General features: G+C 40.3%; 1 protein-coding gene across 3 annotated transcripts in view; it reads right to left on the minus strand.

Moving 5' to 3' along the window:
* Window positions 1-12,041, minus strand: part of LOC123961280 (coiled-coil domain-containing protein 73-like) — a 46,598-nt gene that overhangs the window by 1,543 nt on the left and 33,014 nt on the right. The window contains exons 20-21 of one of the 3 annotated variants that reach the window (XM_046036537.1): window positions 8,027-8,078; window positions 1,046-1,101 (exon numbers count right to left, since the gene is read on the minus strand). In XM_046036537.1, the coding sequence (XP_045892493.1) occupies window positions 1,061-1,101; window positions 8,027-8,078 (93 nt within the window). In that variant the 3' untranslated portion in view covers window positions 1,046-1,060. Of the gene's footprint in view, window positions 1-1,045; window positions 1,102-6,889; window positions 8,079-12,041 lie in introns of those variants that run through there. The other 2 variants (XM_046036536.1, XM_046036535.1) reach the window with 2 other exon arrangements.

The following is a 12,041-nucleotide window of genomic DNA, read 5'->3' on the forward strand; positions in this document are numbered from 1 at the left end:
TGTGCGCGCTGTGGACTCCAGGTGCGGGGAAAAAAAGAACAAAAGAAATGATCACAGGATGCGTCCAAACAAAATGATCAAAAGTTGTTGCGCTGATTTCAGTTTCATCCATGTCGTCGCATAAACTTATTTTGTTAAAAAACTTTGCTGCAACGCGTCTTTCAATGATGAAAATGACGACTGTCGTGTTTTCAGATCTGTCCACTTTAAACACATAAATAAGCAGACTTCTGCTCACTCTTATTAGGAAATGGCTGCTTTGTCGTTAGCTTTTTAAACCTTCCAGTCATTCCAGAGACTTCTCCTTTCTTGCCTAAGGCCTGCCTTCCCCCTATAAGCATCTCTTGCTGTACCAACTTCATCATAAGGGCTGACCCACAAGAAACCGAGCGGGGACCTGTTTCTGACCCTGCAGCATAACTTAAGGAGGCCTAAAGACACCGGAGAGGAGGACAACTATGACGAAGCATGCATCACTAACAAAACACTTCCTACACTCTAATCATTCATTTTTCTAGGTAAAACACACAATTATGAATGTGTTTTTATTTCCTTTTTTTCTTATTTCTAAAAGTATCTCAAATTAGTTTCTTTGGCCCTAAACAAGTTTAATTAAGGCACCACATTTTTCATTAAACAAGAATAATGAATGAAGTTGACGTTTTAACTCCAACCTGCTCAGGTACATCAGATGAAAATGAGCTCATTCACATCATATTGATATCAATAAATATGTTTTGTCTCTGATAAATAATGTCCAAGTTAACAAGAACTACAGCAGAGAACCAGCCTGTCTGATGGACTGCTGTGTCTTGTGTACATCTTGAAATGTTTGGAGTATAATTGACAGGCCTGATAAGCTAGATTTGTTTCTTAATTAGGGTTACTGTGACACAGTCTGTATCTTGAGAAGAGCCCGCTCCTTGGTGAGAAAAACAATGATGTAATGTTTCTGATGTCAAGATACATTTTTGAAGGGGAGATAATTGTTTACTGTTTATTGCCAGCTTTGTCACTTAGTAGGCTACAGCCAGAACATCCACATTTGGGCAAAGGAGCCTCAGAGTGGAGCCTCAGCCACCGCCTGATAGGTTGAGACACCTGTCAATCAAGGGGATCACAAACATACTTTAATTAACAACAGGAAAAATGTACAAACTTTTTTTTTCTATGCAATTGGAATTCAATTCTATTCAATTTGGAAAGAAAAAGGTGAAATATTGCAAAATCTTTTTACGCTTGGCTGAGATAGAAAACTGAGTTGTCCTTGAGCAATGCCACTGCTGCCGATCTAAGACTGCAGGTCTATTTAAGGTTATCTCTCTCTGACGGATGCTCCTGGTTATGGCAGCTGTCTTGTGGACATGGCAACCAAATAAACACACACACACACACACACACACTCCTCAGTAACTTTCTTGTTTGGGAAAATATTTTAACAATCATCTCCAGAACCTAAATGATCAGATTTAGAAAACAAACACAAGAAAACCTCAATGCAAAAAAACTGGACTGAGGTGGAACCGCAATCTATAAAGCCACTGGGACAGATGTTTCAGTGTCCGACAGCTGGACGTGGTTAGTCTTCTGCATTATTAACTGAAACTTTCTCAAACCAAGTCCTCCAACTTGAACATGATGTCTTGATTTTGGGACACATTTGTATTTTCCTGTGTGTGCTTCCCTATCAAGACAAATGGATGTTCAGCAGGCCAAAGATGCTGGCACACTGCCACTGGTGGACGCAAACACACACACTCTGAAGCGCTGAAGTATCACAGTTAAAAGTGTGTTTTTCCCGGTCTTGACGGAAGTGTCCACTCAGCGCTTTTCTTCCCATCATGCTCTTCCCCTGGAACCAATTAGAGCGCAGACATGTCTCAATTTGTTTTACACACTGGCTCTGTACGTCACAGGAAGCAGGGCAGGTACAGTTGACGGCAGCAGTGTGTGTTGTTGTTTACGGTTTGTGTGTGTTAAATGAAATTACAGTTACTGTGTGGGCATGTACTCTATGTGTTTGTATGTGTGTGTGTGTGTGTGCACGTATGTGTGAGTATGGGTGTATCTGTGTTAAACTGATGAGCAGAGATAGATGGTGACTTCACCATCTGGAAATCTAGTCTGGCTCTCTGGGCGCAAAGAACTGCTGACCCATGATTCAACTCTTCAACTCCGCAAGGAACAGAGAGAGAGAGAGAGAGAGAGAGAGAGAGAGAGTAAGGAGGAACTGGACGAGGGAGGCAGGAGGAGCACTGTGTTAAAAGTGCTTGTCATGAGGAGAAGAATCAGTGTGTCAGACTACTTTGTTCAGCCTTCAACAAGGGTCCTGGAAATAACAGTACATGTGCACACTCTCTCAGAGTCTGCTTGCTGTTTTACTCGTGCACATGATGTATGTTGTTTCCTTCAGTGGCTGACATGTAGGGAATTAAATGGATGCTGTGGTAATGAAGTGTGAGCGTGTATGGCTGACACACTAGTCTCTCTGCACAATATGCTGCATAAAACATGCAAATAGATGTAAAATGTGCACATGTAGGAGGTAAATACAGCATATGTTCTGCGGCTGAGTCTTTGAGAGGAAATGCTGACCAACATATCTAAATTGATAAAATTGCCATAGCTACATCCACACAACTTTACTGTTTTAGATCACTCTCACTGCTCTCAGCAACCTCATATCCAGCTGCAGCAGTCAGCTGCCTAAAGTGAAAAAGCTTTGATAAACCCATTGTATTTTGCAGCTAAAGAGCTATATTTTTTCCCTCAGGAGGTCTCGAGATGAAAATAGGAATAAAAGGAGAATAAATATTAGATTTGAATTCGTCAGGTGAAATGAAACAAGACTCCAAATGAATCCTAATGTTGCTCTGAGTCTGCTGGATGTGTGAATAGGCAACTCTTTGCTAACAAGTTTCCCTGACGCCATTATAATATTATGCTATAATTACATGTCCGTTTACATAGTTTAAACCGTTTTCAAAAGCAGACAGTCCAAGTAGCTTTTATTTATTGTTTGCCTGAGCAGCCATGTTGATCTGTTCTCATATTATGTGCTTGGGAAAGCATGCACGTCCTTCTTAGCACACAACCTAATGAGCAATTTTATTTTATTTTCCCTTGGTGTAAGAACATCACCCCAAGCTGTGACTTATAACCAAATGCAGCAGTAACTGAAGAAATACTGGATATTCCGCATTAGCAACATTTATCATGGCAGGCGTTTTGACGTCATAGCAGGAAAACCACAGGTGTAAATAATAAATGGCGTGCTCACTTGGATGGAATGGAGACATTGTTATTGTTGCTGCCCTGAAAATAATGATAAAGAGTATTAGTTCAACCAAATCCAAAGCCCAAAATGTTACTGTATGTATTTTCTTGTGCACTTTATAACCCAAAGGCTGGTCTATCCCACATAGAACGCACTCTGTACCCTTGGTGTAGCAAATAATGTCCTCCCAATGTAACACTCCTTTTAACTTCAGAGGGGTCGACAGTCGAACACAAAGACGCGTTTGTGTCTTTTGTTCTGTGTTTAGCTGATAAATGTACACTGATCCATCATGATAAGCCTTGTGATCTCTGATAGAACTCAGGCTGAGAAATAAGCCAGCAGCACCTAGAAGGACAGCCACAGGGACACGTCGAAGTCAGTCTGCTGCTGTTCCCGTTCCCCTACTCTTTTTTCCCCCTGTGTTTTCTCATTTCTTCCTCAGGAACACATAAACACAGATACGTACATAAAGCAGGACAATCACACACCCTTCCTCTCTCCATATTAACATGCCTTCTGTCCCAGAGGAGCACTCAGGCATCTGACCAGTCGACCAATCGTGTTCGAAGATTGATGGCCCCCACGGCCAATGGAACACATTCCTGCTCGATGAACAACAAATTATCTTCAAATGAACACTCGACTACCTTAACCCCAGTGCTTTCTCTAGAAACACAGAGATCCCAGTGTACTGAGAAATATTTTGTTTTTCCCTACGCAGCAGACTCATGTTAAGGTGGAGCATCTTAAAATTAAGGCCTACATCCCTGTTTTTTTCCCTTTCTCTCTCTAATGCCACACAAACAGACTGAAACAAAAAATTCTTAAACATAATCCACTGGTACAATAGAAGGTTAGGAAGAAGATTTAAAAGCTTAAAAACCCTTCGATTGGAAGAAGCATTACATTTCACCAACTCTGTACATGCAAAAAGTTGCTTCAGTGTCTGTCTTGTAGCGAATTTCTAGAAATACATTATATAATTAAAGTTTACCAGCTAAATTACTTGAAAATGTATTTACATCCATTCATTTTAACATCCATTTTAATATCGTATATGATAAACTGTACAGCGAGAGTTCAGTGAGAAGATGCATGGATCAGATAAAGTTTGGGTCTGGGTCTGAGCGTGGTCCTGTGTGTAAACTACATGTGTGATGCTTCTATATGTGTGTGTGTGTGTGTGTGTGTGTGTGTGTGTGTGTGTGTTCAGATGACCCCAGGTGTATTTTGTGCCTCTGTAAACAATATTTGTATGTGTCAAGCCCTCTTTTGTTTCAGAAGGTTGTGTCGGGATTGGTTGGGGCCAAGATGGTTCCTCCCTGCTCTCCTTACAGTCAGACTGCCTGTGTGTGTGTGTGTGTGTGTGTGTGTGTGTGTGTGTGTCCATCCTGGATCCTCCCATCTAAGCTATTTACTGATATGAAGGAGGAAGTATGAGCTCTTCTACATTCAGCTGAATACCGATATGGCAACAAAGAGATCACTTTACTATATTATTTTGTTTTTGCCAAACTTCCTTTAAAAAGGTGCCATTATTTGACAATCATATCAATAAAACAGAGTCAAAAAGAGATAGCAAGAGGGTTAGACAGCAGATCCTCCAGGTCTAATGCTTTGCTTTTACAATTTGAAGTAGCTCTCGTCCTCGTGCTATGCTGTTGGTCTCGGCCATATTACACAGCAGAACTTGAGCTGAACAATGGAGAAATGGTCTCAAAGACACGCCCACATTAACTTCCAAAAACCGCTATTGTACCATTATAAAGTGAACATTTGGATATCATAAGATATAGCAACAGACGAATACAGCCGGTTACAACACCAAAGAGAGTCCGACAGATGAGAAAACGCTCATCTTGTTTTATGTTTCAGTTCTCAGAGGAAAACTGTCCAAAAAGTGGTGTCAAGAGGGAGGCTTATGAAGAAAGATGAGCTACCAGTGTTACGAAACTGAATCAGCAATTTCAGTTTCTTGAGGCCGTTGGACACTTTGCATATTAAAGTTTGCACATTTCCACTGAAACACTAGGTTTGATGACTCACAGAGTAGACGGTGCAGAGAGTGGGTTGGGACGAGGAGAGATTATGTCTTGGTCACATATCATGGCCATCACAAGTGACGGGCACAAAACTGGAATTTAAGGTCAAGAAAAGTACTAAAAAGCAACTTTCTACAAACAGATGGAGTCAGAATCCAAAGTTGGTATGAATGTTTTTTAATATTACAGACGTTTTCTTTCTTTTCACCGACAATGATAATTAATGGCTGTGAGTGACCTAAGTGCAGCTGTCGTGACCTTCAACCTCTGAATAATGTTTTCTTTGGTCAATGTTGGTCTCATATTTACAACCCGTAGAGGATAGAGGCTCCCTGCCCACACAGGTGGGGCATTGGATTCCCTGAAGATGTTTCAATAAACACCAGCCACCTTGCAATAACACAGAGCACTAAGGGCTTGGTCTTAGTCAGCGGATGTGGGACTACATTCAAAAGAGAAAACGCACAGTGGTACTACCAGCTGCAGCCTCGGTTATTACTAGACAACCATGAATCAACTGCAAACACAAATATACTCTCACACCTGCTGGGAAGAAGTGGTTTGGATCTTTAATATGTTTACTCTCCATTTCGCATACAAAAAGTTCAAGGAAATTCAACTTCAGCGGCGGCCGGGCGTGTGCGTGAGGCGAGCACAACCACGACAGTTTCAGGGGAACACACCCGCTTGTCGCTACGCCTTGTGCTCGACCACTTCACCTCACTCTAACAGGGACACTTGCTACTGAACATAGGCTGTTTCTGCTGCTCCCTGATAAAAGAATAATGTTTCTGCTTGTACCTGAAAACAGATTTATATATGTTAACCTGTTGCTCAGAAGGTGCCTGTTATGATTTTATGATCGTGGCTCTGGACTCTAACTTATTTTAACAAGCTAGATAAAAGGTAATGCCCTGGCAGCGACAAATAGCTGTGGTTTAATATTTGATTTGATTACATTAATGTTTAAGTTGAGATTTACAAGAAATATTTTATTGCTACTGTGTATACTGCTGGTAAAAAGAACCTTAGTTGTTTAAAGTGTTTGCCAACCACGTTACTGCACTTTTGTGTAAATAGCAGTACATTTAAATAAAAAGTGCACAAAACACTACTTTAGAATTCATTATTCAATTTTGCACATAATGCAATTAATCACAGAAAATCATGCAATTAATAATGATTAAAATTTTCAATTTTTAATTTTTAAAAAGATTTTAATCGTTGCCTAGCACTATTATTTACACATCTGGTTTTCCTGCTGAAACTTATAAGTTTGTTAGTTAGTTATAAGGTTAGCTAGTTGCTAACTTCATCATTTAGTGTTGATGGATTTAGAGTACATGGGTTTAACAGAGCATTTTGATCTGAAAACAGCTGCCTGCTGCTGTTGGGAATGTGACTCAACCAAACAGTAAAGTTGCAGGCCAAAATGAGCTTTGTACAGCTGAGGGGGTGTACAGAGTAATATTGCTCTGTGGGTTCGTCACTATCGGCAAATCCTTCCACATTGCATAATATAAAAATCTAGATTTTGCAGCATTAAAGTACAGACATGAGAACTAAACCAGTTTGTGTTATTTTTATTTGTAAATGATGCCTTCCCCCCTCCCCGTCAGGTGGCAGGTAACTAATTTTCTTATGAATATGGTCTTAGCCATTGTAATGCAATAATCATTATCCTCCCACAAAAGACAGCAACATCTTAGTTTCAATGTGCATGAGAAAAACTTCCCTTCTTCTTATGGATATGCTGATTTCCAAGAACAAATGAACAGGCTTTACAGATGTTTTTGTCAAGGCAGATGTGAAAGAGAGGACAGAGGGAGAGGGAGAAATATATAGAGACAGTCAAACACACACAAACACACGCACACACACACACGTAGATGTTGGCTTGCTATCAGCTTTAGCAGCCTGTGCGAAGTTATGTTCTGGCTGTTGCAGACAATTCTTCAAAGATACTATCTCTGTCTCTGAGCGGACAACTGAAGGAAGAACTTCTAAATCAGTATGTATATATATTTTAATACTTGAATACTGGAGCAACAAATCACAGCTCTCTCCCTAATATCCAGCCAAATCCACCGACACAATCTGAAGCCGGAGACATCTGAAAATAGATCCAAACATTTGTCCCACTTGAGATGTCTTTGATTTAACTCAACAGACACTTGAAATTGTCTGATGCTAAAACAGCCTGAAAAGAACTGGTGATTCATCAGTCTCTTGTAAAGTATTTTGTTAACTACAGCCCCGTGTTGGTCATCATCATCTCCTCCATCAATTAAAACAAGAATGTAGCCTGCGGAGACCTCAGTTTTTGTACCGTATACCGTGTATATCAGTCTACATCAGAATATTTACTCCAGCCTTAAACTTTGGTGAAACGTCTGTAGGTACTATTTGGCCTTTTCAGAGGTCATGTTCAGAGGAAGTGCAGATATTGGGATGGAAAAAAAATACTAAACCGACTTCATATAAACATACAAAACCAGAATTGACTCTGGTCTGATAAAGATAGTCCACTGGAAAAACAAAGGTTATAAATAGGAGATATAAACAGACATCAAAGTCTTTTTGCCTTCAGCCAACCCTTTTCTTCAGGTGGTGTAAAAGGCTGGTGTAAAAGGAAACTTATTGCTGCGCCCTAAACCACATGAACAAGCAACTAAAAGAAAGCAAGGAAAGAAAAAACTCAAACCTAATCCAACCAGCTCTGAGCCACGCCAACTTGCCAGGCTCTTACGCAGTATCTGGAAGAAAAAAAAGATAAAAGAGTGAAGACAAAAGTGAAATGCAACAAAGTGTGAACAGTGAAAGTTTTTCAGTCAAGGCTACAGCAGGATCTGATGGCTGGGTGGGGATGGAGGGTGTTTTGATGTTGTCCTACAGGCTGCACAGACTGTCATAGTAACCAACCTCTGAGTCGCATACGCTGGATATAAGAAACTATGTTTGGTGTGAGTTTCAGTTGATGGTTGAGTCCACAACAAAAACCAACATAAATAATGATATAAAAAACATGAAAAATGAAACAGACAACTTAACAAAACTATCTATATTGATAATATTACTGAAATGGTGATAGAATAACAGTAAAACTATCTTTATGATTTACAGCAATCTGATTTACTGGTTGTGTTGTTTGAATTTGGGAGTTTAAAAGTGTCACCTCATGATTTGTGTGGCAGTCTATAAAGAAATAGTACCTGCACACTAGACTGTAGAATGCAGTACAATGTTATTATTACTGACAGAAACAGGTCAAACCGACAAAAATAAGACCACAAATGTAGTAAGCCAGAATAATCCTTTAATAATGGACCAACCAGCGTCTTCCTTTGGGCAAATGCAAACTCAGAGACACAGATACATAATAAAGGAAAGGTTTGACATTTGGGGAAATACCCTGATTTACTTTCTTTCCGAGAGTTAGATGAGAAAATTGAAACCACTCTCATGTCTGTACGATAAATACGCAACTGGAGCCAGCAGCCGGCTAGCTTAGCTAATGGTAAAGACTAGAAACAGGAAGAAACAGCTGGCCTGGCTCCGTCGTAAGATAATAAACAAGTCAAACGTTCACAAATAAACATGTTATAGCTTGTTTGTTCAATTCCTACAAAAACTAAAGTTGTAGTTTTAACAGAGGTTATGTGCTGGGCTATTTCTTGCCCAGGCACTTTGACACGCCTGGCAACTTCACGGGAAGTCAATGCGTCCAGCCTCATGATGCCAAGAAATAGAATGAGCCATTACACTTAACGCTTTTGTACGAATTGCACAAACAAATGTAAATGCTCCGTATTTGTATAGCGTCTTTCGAGTCTTTTCGACCACTCAAAGCTGGGGTTGAACCGCCAGCCTTCCAATTAACAGGCAACCCGCTCTACCTCCTGAGCCACAGCCGCACTAAACAAGACATAACCTGTTAAAGAGGTGCTGGAAGATGGATTTTGTTATCTTTCAGACAGTCAGCCAAGCGGTTTCCCCTTGCTTCGTGCTAAGCTAAGCTGTCTCCTATTGTATTTAAGATGCATATTTAGCATACGGACATGAGAGGATGTACCACTCTTCTCATTAGGGCATTTCCCAAAGTATTAATATTGTATATATATTAGTGGGGGTCTCATGACACGGTAATTGATGGTCGTATCATTCCAGAGGAAAGTAGTTCCTTGCCTCAAATATTGAGCTACAATAATACATCCACACACATATACAGAAATATACACAATAGAAATAAAGGCACTTAACATGCACGTAGAAAGCAAAGAACACTTTCTTAAGTGTGTTTCCTCCCACCCTTCCACAGTGGACTGACTACTTGACTCTCAGGCTCCAGTGATCTAACATTGCCCTCCATCTTCATCTTGTCCTTGCCACCTGCTCATAATGAGCCAGAGTCAGTCAGCCAACCAGCACAATAAAGTAGCTAACAGGGAGTCAGAGCGGGGCAGATGACCCTGCTGGCAAGAAAACTGAGAAAAGCACTGAAACAGATATCAGACAGAGGAAGGACTGCATGTGTATGTGTGCTGGGTTCACCAGCTGGTCAGTTTAAAGTGTTTTTTAAAAAGAAAAAGGAAAAAAACAGTACATTCTTGGCTTGTACTCACATAAAAGAGGGGTTTCACTACAAGAAAAGGTTTAATCTCGTAAACTTTTTTGCTTTTTCTTCACAAACATTTATGCTGTTTCAATTCTCCTGGCTAATTTAAACAACTGCCAGTGTTCCAAGCATCTAACTTATTATTGTCCGGTGTCAGCATACGTTACACAATGACATGTTTTTAAGGTGGGGTTTTTTTGGCATGGCAGACAGGTCTAAATACTACAATACCCATGAGCCTTGGATGCTTCTGCTATGAGTCAGATGTGTGAATCCAAACGGTAGCAAATTCTAAATTCTTCCTTGTTGTAGTTGTAAACAAAACATGGCGCATTAGTCGCTGACTGAATCCAAAATTAAATTGAATAAGCTGTAGATTGTAATGTCAGTTTTTTCTCAGTTCTGTAGTCATTAGCTTTAGCTCAGTATGGGCACACATCACAGAATTTTAAGCTGTTTCTGTTTCCTGCCAAAATCTAACTTGGGAGCTGATGTTAATTTTCCCCTCAGTGTTTTTATGTCCACAGGCTTGCAACTTCAGCTTTTTATCAAAGAACTAGATATTTTGTTATGCAGTTGTTAATATTTTGTTCTGATAATTCAACCAGAGGCGTTTAATGCCAATCCAGGCCGTAGAAGTGCTCCAACTGTGAATCACTTTTACTACCAGATGTACCCTAAGATAGCTCCACCCACTTTGCAACCTGAAAAAGAAATTCTAATTTTGCTTCTTGTACTTTGACCTACATCTTTTTTTTGTAGCGAAAGCAGCGAGGCTCTAGGGATTGCAATTTATCTTGCCGACACGAAAATGGAGCCCTTAGTCTTGTTTCTTTATAGTTCACTTAAAGAAGGTGCAAAATTAGCAGCTGAGCAGCAAGTAATAAAACAAAGAAACACAAGAATGGCACTATATTTACTCCGATATTGCCGGTGTACTATTTGTTGAATTTATTTCAGGTAGATTTGCGTGAAAAATAAAGCAGAATAAACTTGATTTGAGGGCACCCATTGTGCCCTGCCAGACAAACACCTCCCTGCACTCAGACCATCCATCAGCTTTGCCGCTTGGCCATCATCGCCTCAGTGTGTGTATGTGTCTCTTTACAGTACAGTATGTGTGTGGACTAATTTCATTTCATGTGTCTTGTGGTCCCTGGATGAAAGCATGTGTGTACCTGTGTTTCTTTTATAGATTGTGCGTGTGTGTATGTGTGTGTGTTAAAGCGGGGGGTAAGGACGTAGCTCAGTCATGCGGCCTCCTGCTGTAGAGTGACCGCTCACCACTGCTCACCATGATGAAGTACCAGACACATTCCAGCACTTTAATAACAAATGGGCTGACAGGGAATGATGATGGCGGGGTATGGGCTCAGTCATCGAGTGTAATAATAATAGATTATTTTAACATTGTGCTTTAGTGCTGTAGTCTGCAGGCATCTCATGCTGAGACAAAGCTTTGATGATGGGAAGTTACAAAACAGTTTTACTTTTGGAACATTCAATGAGCTCACTGCAGACTAAAGTTCCTGATAGGCTTTAATTGAGATAAAAAAAGAATTAGAGAACTATGCACCGCAGTAGGAGATTGTTCTACCTTCTTGCAGTTGCCTCAACATCTCTATCTGTTTTCTTTCCATCAGGACTCCCTTGCAAATCTCAACCTTCTATTTCTAGTTCCACATGTTGCTCTTGGAGGACGGCCCAACTTCACTTCCGACATGAAGAACCACACAAAAAAACAAACACGGTTCGTCTTTATCAGAGACTCAGAGAGAGATGATCACAGTGGCAATGGGCAGGAGCTCTGCTGATCTGAATCCGATGACCTTTGAACTCATTTTTCCCGCCATCTGACAGGTCATTAAGGGCTGGACAAAATGCTATCAATCAACAACTAACAGATTACCATCGGCTCGCATTATTGCCTCCCTCCAAATAGTTATTTGAAAGAAAAAACACTTTATCCATCACTTTATCAATTAGTTGTCAAAATACTATTTTCAGAAAAAAAAATGGACTGCAGTTGTGTAACAGCTACAACCTTGTGAGCTTCATCTACCCCTCTAAAATGCTTGTTTTACAGAATCTTAGTCCTCGTTTT

Source organism: Micropterus dolomieu, linkage group LG22 (assembly GCF_021292245.1).
Source record: "Micropterus dolomieu isolate WLL.071019.BEF.003 ecotype Adirondacks linkage group LG22, ASM2129224v1, whole genome shotgun sequence".
Lineage (NCBI taxonomy): Eukaryota > Metazoa > Chordata > Actinopteri > Centrarchiformes > Centrarchidae > Micropterus > Micropterus dolomieu.